Source organism: Malaya genurostris, chromosome 2 (genome assembly GCF_030247185.1).
Source record: "Malaya genurostris strain Urasoe2022 chromosome 2, Malgen_1.1, whole genome shotgun sequence".
NCBI classification, from domain to species: Eukaryota; Metazoa; Arthropoda; class Insecta; order Diptera; family Culicidae; genus Malaya; species Malaya genurostris.
Genome location: NC_080571.1, coordinates 286,390,224 through 286,407,147, shown reverse-complemented (window position 1 = coordinate 286,407,147; position 16,924 = coordinate 286,390,224). Strand labels below are relative to the sequence as shown.

At 36.0% G+C, this 16,924-nt stretch overlaps 1 protein-coding gene across 6 annotated transcripts in view; it reads right to left on the bottom strand.

Moving 5' to 3' along the window:
- The window catches only part of LOC131430427 (carnitine O-palmitoyltransferase 1, liver isoform), a 63,479-nt gene that overhangs the window by 16,698 nt on the left and 29,857 nt on the right, over positions 1–16,924 (bottom strand). For 2 of the 6 annotated variants that reach the window (XM_058595418.1, XM_058595422.1), the window contains exons 1-2: positions 9,063–9,483; positions 1,919–2,161 (exon numbers count right to left, since the gene is read on the bottom strand). In XM_058595418.1, the coding sequence (XP_058451401.1) occupies positions 1,919–2,059 (141 nt within the window). In that variant the 5' untranslated portion in view covers positions 2,060–2,161; positions 9,063–9,483. Of the gene's footprint in view, positions 1–1,918; positions 2,162–8,964; positions 9,484–16,924 lie in introns of those variants that run through there. The other 4 variants (XM_058595420.1, XM_058595419.1, XM_058595421.1 and 1 more) reach the window with 3 other exon arrangements.

Sequence of the window (16,924 nt, the reverse complement as noted above, 5' to 3'; positions counted from 1 at the left end):
CATCATTGCAGTATTCTGGTCACAGCTCCGACTGGACATTGCAAACTCAATTATCACACGGCTACTATTCAACGTGCTGAGTATTATTCGTGTGATTTGTGTGAATGCGATTACGGTACTTCATATCATCTGATATGTAACTGTCCCGCATTGACGCAACTACGTATCCGGGTTTTTGGTTCTCCATACATGGTTGAGTGCGTATGTGTATGCGGAGCTACAATTAAAGGATATTCTCTCGTTTCTCACCTAATGTGGTAAGGAGCTATAGTCAGAAGGGTTCATCATTCTTCCCGGAGTGAATGAATCCTTTCTGTATTGATCTTAAAAAGGTTTTGGCATCCTTAATGGGGTGCCGAATTTACTTTTGCTCATAAATACTACGAATCGTTCAGTATGTTTACTCTCTAAATCCTCTCGGGGGTTGGAGGTTTTATTAAATGTACATTTTGGCACCTGCAGATCATTCCGCACCCTTTCGGGGATGCAGAACTATTTGTTTCTTTATGTTTTGTGCTGTTTTCCCATTGCACCCACTTCACAATTTCCTTCCATGTTCCGTTTCGTAATCTTTCCTTCCCACCAGGAAAATGATCTCCAATTAACTAGGGGAACGTGCCACATGAGCCAATTAGTTCTGATTCCTGATACTGGTTAATCATTGGAAGTTTGGCTTGCTCCGCTCTCAGTAACAATGAATCTCCCTGTATCACTGTTACTGCCAGAGTTGCCAGATTATTTTTACAAAAATCTATATCCGGCACTATCGGCGCCGGAACCCGAAAACCGGTATAATCGAAGTCAGTTCGTACGGCCGCCATCTAACATGACGTACAAACTCTACTAGTTCTTATTCAAATTTTGAAGATTTTATACAATTTTGCCATCGTATTCTAAACGATGACTTCAATTTTGGTTGCATCTGAAAATATGCAGTTATTTTTGGTAGACCATAAGACCTTTCATTAAATCCTAAGATTGGGAATAACGGTTTTGAGTCCAGTTTACAACATTTTTTACGGTTTTTGTTTCGCCAGTTTAAGTGACGGTGTACAACATTTAACAGACTTGACCCTATAAATCCGGAACCGGAAGTCGAATCCGGATGAAATTCAGGAATTCAATATGGGACCGTGAGACCTTTCATTTGAATCTAAGTTTGTGGAAATCGGTCAAACCATCGCTGAGAAAAATGAGTGAGAAAGACAAAAGGCCTACCGTAATTAGCATCATTCATTCCTCTAGCTGAAGTATAATAACATGGCGTAAATGTCCTGACTCTACACATTCATAACGTGAGTGAAAATTCAATGACATCTATAATGTCACAGTCAATCGTGTTAATCGAGCACTCAGAAACGAGCAGTGTAGTAAGAATTCATTACTCAGTCCGTATTTGTCAAAAGGTTTACATGTTCAGAAAGATTCATTCAAATTTAAAACAGTGTTGCCAACTCCGGGTTCGATTTGGTACAAGATCCGTCATTGTTATTATTAATCATTCAGTTCTACTGAATTAACTTAAACTACGAATACGTAAAATTTTGAAAACTGTGACCTGATTAAAATATTAAATAATTTAATTAATTTAAGGTAATTTTCACTCTCTTTTGTAAAAATCCTTTTAACCGAGAAAATAGCGAAATCCTCGCAACCCTGTATTTATAATGATTACAATGTTCTGGCAGCTGTTATATTTTGTTTTTGGATTCGACACGTGTGCGCAAATACCGGATTTCATAAACTCATAAACTAAACCACTAATCTCAATTTAATGACGTGTATTGAATGATATACTTTCCTCACCACGAATGATTACAGGAAAACAAAAAAACATGACCGAATCAAAGCACAACCATTTGTTATCGATAACACACATTGGCCGTATATTTGTCCCCTTGTGGACGTTGTTACTCACCCGAAATCGCGCCAATCGCTTCTTCCACGAGCGTACACCGGACTGCCACACCAGATCCAGCACTTCCCGGTCGTAGTTCAGATGCCATCCCTCGTGAGTGATGGAGAATGAAAACGCAACAGCTGAATGGGCTTCAGCCATGGTGAGGCTGCTGCTATTTGCGGTGCACTTCTATAGGCGTCCGGTTCGGTCGATGGGTTTGCACCGGTAACAACTGGACACAATCACAGATTGCAGCAGGACCTGGAACAGAAAATAAAACAATAAGCAGGTGCATTTAGCGAGTTGATAAGGTCAACGACATATTTTTTTTTTTGAATGCGAGGGGAGGGGGGGGGCAGCCCTGATGCCGGCCTGTAAACTCGACAGAGAATTGGTATGACATCGCGGAAAATTTCGGTTCGGCGCCGGTCGACTGATAAGCTATCTCGAATACACACAACTTGTTTCAGGAAGAAAAAGTATTTATCAGATACGGTTTATTTAGGTTCGCAAATTACTGCGCACTCTAAAAACATGACACTGAATAATATCTATTGTTCAGAATATAATGATGTCTAGATTTTTTGATAGTATCCTGTGAAGGTTCCAAAACATTTGAACGTAGTCTTGCTGCAAAATCGGATGAGTGCAGCTTAGAAATTTTACTTTTGCTAATTTAGATTTTTTAATTCTCATTCCCTTAATAATAATAAAATATTTGTTGAAATGGCTATATTTCTAGTTGAATTCAACAATTAAACATGCTGTCATTTTTAGCTAAGGCACACTTCATTTCCATTCAACTAATTTTTTAGTTGAATTAGAAAAATAAAATGTTTTTTTAAATAACTATTTATTGGAATATGAGTTAAAATTAAATTATTAAGAGCTCAAATCGCCTATGTTCAGTATTTTTCTGAATATTTCTAGAAATCCCATATCCAAAGAACATCGATAGTTGAGAAATAAAGTATTTTTTGGGTATCTCGATTTAAAAAAAGGAAATATTCATTATGCTAAGTGCACATAACAATGGGAAGAAGTCGTTCTTGGCTTTAACATATCATATAGATAAGTTAGGCAATCACTGCGACAACCGATTTTGAAACCAAGGCCCGGAGGGCTGAGTGTCATATACCACTCGAATCAGTTCGTCAAGATCAGAAATTGTGTATGTATGTATGTAGCGATCAATGTTCTCAAAGATGGCTGAACCGATTTTCTTGTGGTCCCATACGAATTTCATCCGGATCCGACTTCCGGTTGTGAAAAGGGTAAACAGGTGGAGATCTACAGAGTGAAAATATAAGCTCTAATATTGATTAGAAACTGTTTCTTCGGTTCGACAGCCTCCTTGTATCGATTATATGGTTTTGAGTGCTGTTTTGTTTATTACGCTCCCAGCATCCAATATATTATCAATATTATCAACGAAACGCTGAGCCACAAGACTTTCAAAACATTTTTGTTTAAGTGTGAGGATTTGCTTAACAGAAGATTTAAGATTTAAATAATTTCACGAAGGAATACAGTATTAACATTCTTGCAATTTTTTCTAAAAATCAACACATTTTATTCAGACTTCATGCTCTCTTCAATAATTCTTTTAAGTGCAGCTTTTACCCCAAATTCGATCATTGTTAGTGTTTTCTAGATAGCCAGAAATACCATCAGTTATTTGTATGCCAAATGATTAAGAATTAAATTTGAAGCCTTATAATTAAAATTGAAATTGTTATTATCCGAACTATTCAGTCTTTTGTAAGACTACCACTAAGTAAGTCTTGTTAAGACTTTCTGCAAAATGTGTTCAGGAGATGGGCAAAACCGTTCATTACAAAGAATCGCTCCAAGCTTAATAGTTCTACCGAAAGAATTAGTTCTATTGAATCGTTCTTTCATTTTTCTTTTTTATATATCATTTATATCATTTATATCATTTATTTATCCCGGTTTTAACCTATTTGGATTCGTTCTTCTGAAACTTTGTATGTTTCTTCGAAAATAATGTGAGAGCTACAGATTACAGATTCGATAGTAGTGAGTACTTATTGCATGTATTTCTACCAACAATCATTCTCTTTTTATACGTTATCAAAGGTCACGAATGTGTGTAACTTCTACCAGATTCCTCAAACCAGCAAACATTCCGAAAAACACAACTAACTTGTATACATCCTCAACGAATTCGACATCAACACCCGCATTCTTGTGAATCCTACTATGATATCCATAGGTAATGATGTTTAATATAAATTAAACATTGAACATTTACTGAACAGATCAAACCATCTTCTAAACCTTTCTAAGGTTTTTCACAAACTCTCGGAAACCAATTTCAACTCTCAAAGAAGGAAATCAAATACTCATTGCAAACGACGCAAAGTGGTTCGAATCAATAAAAACGTGGACATAAATCAGTAGCTACCAAACGGTTCTTTTAATGTATATAGTTGCTTTTAAGAAATTATTTACAAATATATACCGCGTAATTTGATTCTATCCCTAATTGTTCATGGCCTACTTTGACAAAAAATATAACCATAACTATTTTTTCTGAAGAGATAGAAATTTTTGTTCTTTTACAAAGTTTTAGAACTATTGAAAATAATTTACTTTGTCAAATATGCCAAAAGTCTAGGTCGCACCGTTTCGGATATACAAAGCGTTTTTATGGCAACCCCCTTAAAATCAGTTTTTTATTCATAACTTGTTTCGAGTTATTTTTTATGCATACTTTGTTTGGAATAATTGAAGAAAATAAAAAAATCCCATATTTTTGCTGAAGGTAGTGCATAGGTTTGTTGTTTCCTGGCAAAGTTATACAACATTTTACCTTTTTTAACCTATGATAAAACCTCACACCAAAGCGAAATATGCAACTTCATGCAGCTGATTTTTACAAAATTTATAGGAAAAGATATGCCCAAAAATATAAAAAAAATCTAAGTGGAACTCGATGTAACTTTTTTTAGGCCTTTTCAAAGTTAGTTTTAGTTATTGAATTATGACAACCCACTTGAAACTAGTTTTCTGATAATAACTTGTTTCAAGTTATTTTTTATACATACTTTGTTTGGAATAATTGTAGAAAATATAAAATCCCATAATTTTGTAGAAGGTAATGCCTAGGTTTATTCTTTTCTGGAAGGTTTATACATCATTTTACCTATTTTTACCAAGGAAACCTTGTATAGAAGCAAAATATGCAACTTAATACAACAAACTTTTGCAATACTTATAGGAAAATATTTTGTCCTAATCCAATTTATTTTCCATTAAAAAAATCCTGAGTACTATTCGTCTGACTCATTTTCACTATGGCCATGCTGAAACCACGAATGGTTAAGAAACGGAGGGCGTCACGCGTCTGCTATTTCTGTAACTCACTTTTGCAATGAGCGCAGAGATGTCTAATTCGCTCCTGAGCTATTTCAGTGAATCGAATCTTTAAAGTGAGCTGATAGCTCACAGCTTTTTTTAAAAGAACCGCAGCTCACCAGTTCACCGCACTGGTAAGCAGGGATGCCAGGTTCACAGATTAATCTGTGTTTCACAGATTTTCAACCTTTTGCACAGATTTAAAAAATAGTCACAGATTTACACAGATTCTGAAATCGATCACAGATTTTTGAAATTGATCACAGTTTAGCACCAGAAATTACAGAGCGGTAGGAAATAGTGAGACCTTTTTTGTGCTTACTAAAATGATTCCAATCAGCTATTATGGAAACGGGAAGACGTACACAGATTTTACACAGACAGGTTTTTGGCTTGATCACAGATTTTTGAAAAAGGTGGAAACAAGCTACGAGCTGAAAGGATCTTCGGCTCTTGAAGAGCGAGTTATAAATGAGAAGAAATGTGTGCATGAGCTTTTGTTCGTTCTTCCAAATGGGCATCTATCCTTCTTCAACAGATTGAATAAACCATCCGACTTCCGGATCCGAAAATATAGGGTAAAGTGTGTTAAAAATTTTATACCATCACTGAAAAGGCCGAAAACCCGTAAAAAGTTTTCTAAATCGACCTCGAGTCTTCTCCAATTGATAGTTTTTATCAATAGACGGTCAAACAAACCGATTTCGGTTATTCTTTTAAGAATCGAAGAAAATTATTTTTAAGAATACCACAGTTTTATATATGATAGTATGATTGATATGAGAAAGGTGGATTAAATACACCACTAGGTGGATTAAAACGGGTTTTTAATATGTGTTTAATATGTGTTATTTTTTCGGATTTTCAATATTTAAAGCTAATTTTGAAAACGCCTAAAAATAGCATCGAGTTCCACTTAGATTTTTTTTCTAATATTGGTAATTGTCAAAAAGTAAACAAAATAAAAATCACAACAATTTGCTTAAGTTGGGCGTGCAAGCATGAGCTTGTTTATGCGAACGCTTTGTGGTAGATACTTAGGTAATAGAGGTAAATCGTAGATGAATTTAAAAAAAAACTGTTTTAAAAATAAAGTGAATATTTCTCAAAAAATAATTTTTTTACATTATTTATATCTTCAGAAAAAATACTTCAAATATTTTTTTCTTCAAAATAAGAAAGAAAAAAAAGATTTTTTTTTGAAAAAAAATTATTTTTACTCTAAATTGGTACTACCCCCTTAACAAAAATTAAGGTACCACTTTCAAAAGAAGCGTGATATAATCTTGTAAAATTCGTTCGAAGACACGTTAGCTCTTAAAAATCAGTGAAAGTCAGTCAGACTTTTGACCGTCTTTTCCAGTTTTGGACCACTGTGCGGCGGACAAGGTTAAAGTCGACAGCTTTTTAAATTTTGCGAATCCTATTGAAATCAATACCAAGATTACAACACAAGTATGATCTCAAATTGACATTACTGAGACAAATTATGATGAAATGAGGATAACCATTAGCCCACTCAAAAACATGAAGGCTCCTAAGAATTTTTTATAATTTTATTAAACATGTTACCTGATATTTCTTTAGCAATCATATTATGCATTATTATTCTGAAATTTAATAGAAATTCAGCAAAAGCATCCGTTCGAAGTGCTGTTGTTGATAAAAACTAAGAACTGCTTTCTGATTCATTAAAAATTGCTGCCAAACCCTTACAATTGTTGAACGAAACATGGGATGTTGGCCCCATCTCATATGGATTGTGTTCCATAAAACCTGTGTGGGACAATACGATGTTTCAAAACTTTTACTGAACTTCTCACTTAAACACAAAATGGAGTATTGCCTCCAACTTTTCATTTGTTTAATCAGGAAAATCGTGATTTACTAAGATTAGGGTTAGTAAATTTTTTCCCGGATTTGCACTAAAATTCCCGAATTTTTCCCGTTTTTCTCCGGTGAAACGAAATTTCCGACTTTTTCCCGGTCACTTGCCACCCTGATAAGACCATTGGCACAATGACGCTAGAATGAGATGTAGGGGCGCTGCTTGTTTAAAGATGATACTTTCAGTAAGAGCTGTCAAATCGGTAGGAACATTTTTAATTACTTCATCATTTAAACGGTTTATCATAATAACGGGTAAACTCTTTTGAAAAATCATAGTAGAAGTAGAAGAAAATGTTTTTACTCTGAGATGGTAACGTTGATGTTAATTTATTGTGCGAAAACTATTTTTCATGAGGCAGAACAACAGTAAACAAGTTCACACTGATAACGGTGCAAAAAACAGTGCTTGACACGTGCAAATCTTCCGTTGAAACGTGACAAGGTTTTGTAAACATTCGCGACAGGCACAATCTTCAGGTCTACATTTGTATTCGATATTCGCGAGCTCGATCCAATGTTATGAATAAGTAGTTTTGACTAACCAGCGTGAGTTTGAAGACTCGTTCAACGCCAGCAGAAAAGCATACTTAAAGTACCTAAAACAAACACGTTATTGACAGTGACCCTGATCTTCACTACGCTTCAGTTGTGTTTGTAAATGTTCGCTCTGGTAGCCGTATCCGGCACAAAAAAAAGCCACCTCAAGCCGAAGGATGTGCGCGAGCCAGTTATTGACCGTTTGGTGCGAGGCTTCAAAACATTGCTACTCGCACTACAGTTATGCTTTTGTCAGGTAGTTTGCCTCACCAGAACCACCTCAGCAGCGACCTTGGCTCAACAGGTTTCTGTTTTTGTTTTCGATTCTAGTCCGTTTGCCTAGCCTACTTTACAATGGGAAGGTTTGATGGTCGGTGAAAGCGAACGTTTTGTTGACGTTGAGTGTTCTGTGCACTGTTTGATGTTTCGGTTCAGTTGGGAAGTTGGGTTGGTATGATTTCATTCACTGATCGGTTACAGATTGTTTGCAGTTACGCATCGGTTCGGCATCATGTTTTTTTCTTAAAAATACAACTATATCAGGGTATTGCTTGTTGCAGAAGCTATGGCGCAATTGTTTCAACCAGAAGCGAAAAAGTTTCTTTTATTATGAATTACAATCAAACAGTAGGAAGATTAACTTCACTAACAATTCAGAACAACACTTGTTCCGATCGGGGGGTTCACCGGTTTGCATGTTTAATTATAAGGAATATTTCTACGACGCAAGCAGTTATAATTTGCAGTACGCAAAGCGTCGTAAATTAACTGCAATTGATCGATGTCAGAGGTTAACTACCATAACCAGTTCGACGACTTAGCGAGCACTCAATGAAGCAACACTGTAAACACAGAAGTTCCGGCCGTTCTGACTATGCACCAGTTTTGGTGTCACTTCCTCACACTACTTCCCGTAATACGATCACACTTCCTATATGGGCTTGAATAAGAATATAATTCAAAACAGCTGAATAACTCAATCGCACTTTTTGTGGTGTTTTTTTTCTTTCAATTTTAGCTACTGCAACTAAACCGTAGGCGGTTCACCTTGAGTAACAAACAAGTACTTGCTAGCTATGTTCTGTTTTAGAAACTTTCCACTGCAAGAAACGATCAGCTGTGGAGACAAACATCAACACGATCATATCGATTCCATCGAGTCACCCATAAACCATAAGTGTACTTCACACCGTGATTTCCGGACTGTCCAGTGCCGCGACGATCGTGTAAAAATCTGATCGAAAAGACCTTCTCACCAGTTCTCGCCGTAAAAGTGCAAGGTCGTCCGATTTCCAATGGTTTACTATAGCCCGCGTTTCGACCGATCGGAAAGAACCATGAAGATTGAACTTACACTTCACACACCGTGCTTCAAGGCAATTCGCGTACAGAGTGTCGGTCGGTTACACAATCACTTGGCTATCGACTGCGGATATAACTGGTGACGTTTCGACAAACTATTTGGTAAATCTTTCGAAGTAACTCCTTTGCTCGGGGCCCACGAGCGATTTTGGCCAGTCTGCTATGGTAAAATTCACACTTGCACGCACGTAGTTTTGCAAACTTGTTGTTTTCCTTCACTTGAAAGTCTCGCGAATTGAAACAGTACACACACGACATACGTAGCAGGCCGGGGGAACCGTTAGTTGCTAAACAAAAATAAAGTAGACAATCTCGCTGTGGCTTGCGTACGGCACACAATTCTCACCAGCAGAGAGGAAACGCGACTGCACTGAACCGACCGCAAAGCTTGACTAAAGGCGGTTATCTGAATGACGACCAGTTTACGCGCACAACACAGCCGAATCACTGCAAGTGAGAGTCAATGGCGGTCAGTGAAGGTTCTATAAACCTTTTTTATCATGCGGAAAAGACAGTTGTTCACTGGTTTGGTTACTGTGAAGTGAGTGATCTGAGCTCACGGCTCCAAAAATGATACGAACTATCCTGATTTATGGACGCATGACTGTACGTACGTCTTCGGAAGTCGCGACGACCCTGCACACGTTGGTAATTTACAGAACAGTAAATGGAGACTTGTTCATAAGCGACCGGAGTCATTCGAATCAAACGTGGTTTCTATCCGGCTACTACCCATTAAATAGCATATGAGGTAGATTGTCATTAGCTGAGAACCTTGGGTAAGTCACCTAACCGTGACCAATTCAAATGTGGATTTACAATTCGTGAATTATATCAGACAGACAGTGTGCACTTGCACTTTGCCGAAGGCTTTTTGGGTGTGATTAGTGGACCTAATTTGCACGGATTGAAACTGGGACATTCGAGTGAACCTTTCCTTCACCCAAGCTTGATTATTCGACCGTTTCATTCGAAGCTTAATATAGTGGTTTTCAGCTGGACATAGAATGCGACGGAATCGTCGCAGAAGAGCGAAATAATGAGCGTCAGAATCACTGATGCCAGGTTTGCATATTGGTATGTAAATTGGCAATTTCGTTTGTTAGCAGACTTTGCAATTAAGCCGGCTTTTTTGCAGATTTTCAAAATTTTTATAAACAATCGTCCATTTTAATGACTTTTGCTATTACTGTAGGGTTTTCGTTTGGTTTTTTCGTCATACTTCTAAATATTGAGGTCGCATAGGACCATTTCTAATACGCAGACGCCTAAAATTTCACCTGGCATCGCTGCCAGCAAATTAGACAGTTGTTTTAACCCCTTCGCTGTCTGTTGTATTGAAATTAACTAGCATTAGAGCCAAAAGAAAAATTAATCGGCTGTTGGATTGAGGCCAATTGCATTTTCAACTGGTAAAATTCTTTAGCGACAATTGTTATTTCATTGTTCATCGGAAGCACCAACAAATGTATATCTGTCAAAGACGACCAACTTTTTAGAGTAGACAAATAGCACAATCGAATAAAGCACGAGGTTTTGAAAACCAAGGCGTCGATTAATACAAAATATAAATGAAAAGGGAACATACTAAGCACAAAATACCCAAGCAACCAGAAGTTCCACAATTACTTAAAAAGTCCACTTTCTTGCTGCTTAAAAGTACACGCTGAACTTTTGAGAACTAGAAAGTACAGATCAAGTTCCGCGTGAACTTTCTAGCTGCTTAAGAAAATACGTGGCAATTTTTGACAGTTCGAAGTACAGAACAAGTTCCGCGTGAGCTTCCGCTGCATAGAAGCTGAACAATGTATTCTAGAAGCAGCTTGGAAGTTCGTTCCGCTGTGTCGCACGAACTTTCAAGTGTGGATAATTACTTAAAAAATGGGCTGCTTAGAATGCTATTGATTAACTTTGAGAGCTGCTAAGCCAAATCAGTTCCATTTATCCGAACTTTTGGTTAGTTGGGTAACCATTATGTACGATTCAGACGATCCGTCTTCTTTTGTCACAGTCAATCTCCGTCACCGGCACCGTCAACATTAATTACATGCATTCTTATGGAGCCATTCACACGCAACGTCACTGTCACGGAATGTCTTGACGGACGGAGCGTGTGAACGTTCCGGTAAAGAAAGTATTAAACTAATTTTGACGGAAGCTGACGTTCCGGTGACGGTGACGGAAAAAAATCTGTGCAAGTTGTAGCCGTAATCTGCCACATACGCATTATCAATATGAATTCATTATGACTGAAGTTTTCCTAATAATAAATAAAAAATTAGTCATTGTAACGGTCAATTTAAAAATTATTTTTTTTCTGGCTTGTGGTCTCGAAGGGGTTGAATCGATGCGAATGACAGTTTCGCTATCTTTGCGGCATTTTGTCGCTATCTTATCGCATCGCAATCTTTTCTAGCCGACAGTGAAAATCACTATATTATGAATGCCAGAAATTAGTAACCAGACTTGCGTGAAAGGTGCCGTAGACAATTAAAATAAAACAATTGCTAAACTATAATTTTGGGAAATAATATGGAATTTGCCAATTGTTTTCGAATTTTGCATTATAATTAAAGCACAATCAGCAATTACCTTCATGAGAACAACATTGAACACACTCTATGAAAAAAATAAAATTACACTCGACACAAATTCAAGCATTGACATGTAAAAATAATCATTCAGGGGTTTTGGTACCTCATGTGTACCGGTTTGTGCACTTGACTAATTTCGTTTATTTTACGTTTCGCATTCATCTCACCGGTGCATTGGCAGATTATGTTGAATTGCTAATGCCACCTCGCAGATCAACATAAGCAGACGTAAAGTATTTGCTCTTTACAAATCACTTATTTGCACCGAAGTGCAATGTCTATATCAGTGATTCCCAAACTGGTCCCTAAAGCCCACTAGTGGGCATTAGCTCATTTTCAGTGGGTAGTAAACTCAAAATAGTTAACAGGTGCGCAATGAGTCGTAAATAGTGGGCTTCGATACCTGAAAATCTTGCTGAGGAAGGCCCTGAATAAAATGTATTCATGACAAATTTATATGTCACATGGCCGGGTAATATATCATTGCGAGAAACAATCCAATTCCAATCTATCACTTGCAAAAATGATGTGATTGGTGCATCATTCAATTCTTGTGAGATTTGTGAGAAAGAAAACGAAAGCAAGAAGATGAAAATTAAGCGCTGTTACGACCAAGAATTGGTCAAATAAGAATGAGTGTAAATAGTTTCAAGGTTTCATTAGAAATTCATATCATGTCTATATTCTGTAATATGAGACTTTGGCATTAAATCTCTAACACTACCCAGATCACATGCACCTAACAAAAAACCCATAAAAAGTAATCCATACTGTAAAACTCAATTAGCTAAGTTAGGAGAGGATAGGATATAAATAAGCGATTAATTTAAATGAAAGACATTCTTAAACTCATTCGTAAACGACAATGTTTCGATGTTGTGTGAAAGAAATATCCATAGTGGATAAAACTACCAAAATTCCAAATTCAATTCATACAAAATTCAGAAAAACAAATGGTCGGAATTCAGACCCAGAATCCTGCTTGGTTCAGGTTTTTTTTCCCGTAGCGAAACCATTATAAACACAAAAGCGTATATGTAAATAGTTACTGTGAATTGATGTAGTAATAACTTAGATATTATAAGATTATAACATATAATTTCTTCATTGATTCAGATAGTTATCGGTAGGTTTTCCCAACGTTATGATAACGAAAATGCAAACAAAACAATCTTTGTTAGCTTGAATATGGCGAACACAATATGGAGTCTAAAGAAGTGTATGAAACATAAATAAAACCAGGATATTACTTGTTTCAAAACTACTTTTTGCCGAAAATAGTGAAAGGCAGAATAGTCATTTTTGTTCTATGCACTGTCATAAACACGAAGAAAATAATATAGGGATTGAACATCGATTGTGATAATATCATAGTTCTCATGATATATGAATTTAAAATGATGAGAAATCACTCTACTTGGAATAATTTTGAGCATTCTGAGCATAGTGTTATTTTGCTGTTTATTTTTTATATCTTTATAAACAGATTTTGATGGAAGCCCAAGTAGCAATCCGCAACTAGTTCTGATACGACAAAGTCCAAACTATGTTGCAACAAGAGCACGAATGTATGTTATACTGGTTAAAACAAGGTGACAGCAGTGTTTCTTCATAACGTAAACATTAAACTAACTATCATTTGTAAGATATCGTTACTTGATTCTAACATATCTCTAATCATAGCTATGTTTTTAGCTACTGGTTGAAAAAAGGTTTATTTTCCTTTGCGAAACCATTATAAAAACGTTAGCGTATATGTGAATCGTTACTGTGAATTGATATAGCAATAACTTAGATATTATAAGATTATAACTTATTAATTTCTTAATTGATTCAGATAGTTATCGGTAAGTGTTCCCAACGTTATGATAACGAAAATGCAAACAAAACAACCTTTGTTGGCTTGAATATGGCGAACACAATATGGAGTCTAAAGAAGTGTATGAAACGTAAATAAAACCAAGATATTACTTTTTTCAAAACTACTTTTTGCCGGAAATAGTGAAAGGCAGAATAGTCATTTTTGTTCTATGCACTGTCATAAACACGAAGAAAATAATATAGGGATTAAACATCGATTGTGATAATATTATAGTTCTCATGATATATGAATTTAAAATGATGAGAATTCACTCTACTTGGAATAATTTTGAGCATTCAGAACATAGGGTTATTTTGTTGTTTATTTTTTATATCTGTATAAACAGATTTTTATTGAAGGCGCATAAAAAACAGTTAAGTAAAATTGAATTCCGCTTGACAGTTTTTGGATCGTTGTGAAATTTGTACCTTGTATCAAGTTTGTGATTTAAAGTACTCTTCTGCTTTTTTATTGATGATAGAAAAGTATTATGGATTCATTCAATGTTTATAATATCGATGGTGACTAAGTTTCAACTAGTTTACTTGGAAACAAGTTATTTTCAAGTTATGAAAAGATAAGTTATTTCAGTATGGCATTACAACGTAACGACAACTTATGTTTAGCCGACTTAGAATCTGCGCTTTTTGAGTCATGCAAGTGGTTAGATGTTAGTAACAATCACTCAACGGCATCCTGGTCTGGAATTCAGATCTTGTCTTAGAATCCATGTATAGAATCCAAGTCCAGATTCAGAATCCAAATAAAGAATTCTGTATCAGTTTCAGAATACAGAATCCGGATCTAAGAGGTCCAGAACTCAGATCCAGAAACCAGGTCCTTAATCATGCTTCAAAATTTTGGCCCAGAATCCAAGTCCAGGGTTATGTTTCTGAATCCAGCTTCAGGTTCAGAATCCAAAATCAGGATCAAGTTCCAGGTTTCCCGATTTTGGTGCATTCCCAGTATCTCTGTCAAATTTTTTGAGTAAAAATCTTATTTGGAATCCTGAATTCAGCTCCCAGATTTAGACCCAAAACCTTCATCGAGAGTTCAAGCCAAGAAATCTTGTTCAGGTCTAGAATCCAAATCCATGCTCAGTATCCAAGTGTAGATTTCTGCCTCAGGTTCAGAATCTGTCAGAATTCTGGTTCAAAAACCATTTCCAGATTCAGTATACAGATCCAGAGATCTTGTCGGATATCCATCTTCAGGGTCCTGGTTCAGAATCCTGGTCTAAATTTAGAATCTCTGTTAATAATAATTTAGAATTGAGGAATCCTAGAAAACTCAGGTCCAGATTCCAATTCAGGCTCACAGTTCAAGTGCAAAATAGGTTCAAAGTTTAGTTTCGGAAACTCTGTCAGAAGTTCAGAAAACAAAATTCTGGCGCAGAATCCAGGTCCAGAATCTAGGTTAAGGTCAAAAGTTCAGATTCACAATCTAACTCTAGGTCTAGAATCCAGATCCATGTTCCGAATATAAATTCTGAATTCTGCTAAATTTTGTAACTGTTTCGATGTCAAATTGAACTAATTTAGCAATAAAGTTGAAGATATGATTTATTTGACACACCTTATGATCAAGAAAGAACCGGAATTTTATTAAAAACGTGTTTAATCCACCTAGCAGTGAGATGATACCTATTTTTATCAATCCGCATGTGTTTTTTGCATGAATATTCTTCGGTGTTTAAGTTTTCATGACATTATTTTAATGACCCTCGTTTTAAGCGACAATTTGAGATTTTAATCACTCATTACTCTGTTATGTCGAAACTGCAAATCGGATCGAATTTGAATCTAGAAGTGTGATAATCGATTAAACATGCCATGATATGTAAGTTCCACTCTAGAGTTTACGGTAGTTTAAGGTACTTCCAGAGCCGGTATTCAGGAACCAGCATAACCCAAACCGATTCGTATGGCCATATGACGAATAAATTACAACAGTTTTGAGTTCAACTTTGAAGCTTTTCGGGATTGTCATCTTCTATATCGGTTTGAATTTTAAAAATTCATCATCATGTAATTCGAGAACCGGAAGTCATAATTGGATAAAATAATTAATTTTTGTATATAAGTTTGTTTTAATTAAAATTTTTGTTTCTGAAATTTGATTAGGCTTTTTTTGAGAAAACGATTGAGCTTTGAGAAACGATTTTATACTGGAACCGGAATTCTAAAAGCGGTATGGCCGAAGTCAGATAAATTCACCTGAGTAGCTGTACACTTTACATTTGTTTCAAAACATTTGAAAATCAGTTAAGACATCTTTGAGAGATCATAGCACGAATTAAATTTTTAGGTGCCTTCTGATCGACAACTGAATACCACTAAAACTGAAAAAAGTTAATTTTTTTATCGACTATCCAAATCTGCTAACCCGATAAACCTGATTAAATTATGTGGAATAGACATTTTTATACAATCCCCGAAACCGGAAGTTGGATCTGACTGAAAAGCAAGATGTTTTATAGAACTTTGAAACTTTTCATTTGAATCTTAGATGATTCTTAGATTTCATTTGCATCTTAGATCGGTTCAGCCATCTTCAAGAAAAATGAGTTACACAATTTTGATTTCGTTTCACATATCATCCTGTAGTTCCGAAACCAGAGGTCGGAACCAAACATAATGCAGGAACTTTGTTTGGGAGCATACGACTTTTCGTATGAATCTGAATTTGTAGAAAAGAAATTTTCCGAGAAAATTAATTGAAGTTATTTGTCACACACGCATTTGCTGATCTCGACGAACTGATTCGAATGGTATATGGATGTTATGTTGTTCCAGCATTTATTGCTGTAAGTAGTTTAAAACAAAATAATTAAAAAAAATTCTGCCATCATCTGGTTTATATATGTCATATTCGAACGATTATGTTGCCAAAAACGAGCCGTGCAAAAATCGGTCCGAGGCTAAATGTCATGAAAAAGAATGCTGTACACAATCCTTTTGGTTCTTAGAAACAATTGTATGTAACAGTATAAAAAATCGTGTTTTCCGTTGCTCCCAAGCATTTCTTTGTCATACAGCGCTCAAAACTCCTACTGCTGGAATAGGGGGAAAAGTCGCTTACAGAAAAATTTCGATATCTCCGTTAAAAATGGACGGATTTTAACAATCTATGGCTTGTTGGATAGGTATTACCGTGCGGAATCTAAGTCTGAAAACATATTCTGTTTTCAAGGTCAATTGTGACAGATACTGTCAAAAAACTGAAAATTTTGACATAAAACTTTGTATAACTCAAAAAGTAAACATCCGATCTCAAAACCATTCAATAGCGTTTTGGGTGACGGGGAGACCTTTCATTTGCGACTAGTTTGATGAAAATCGGTCCAGCCATCTCTGAGATCTCGACCTCTTAGTTGACAACACACATACGGACACACAC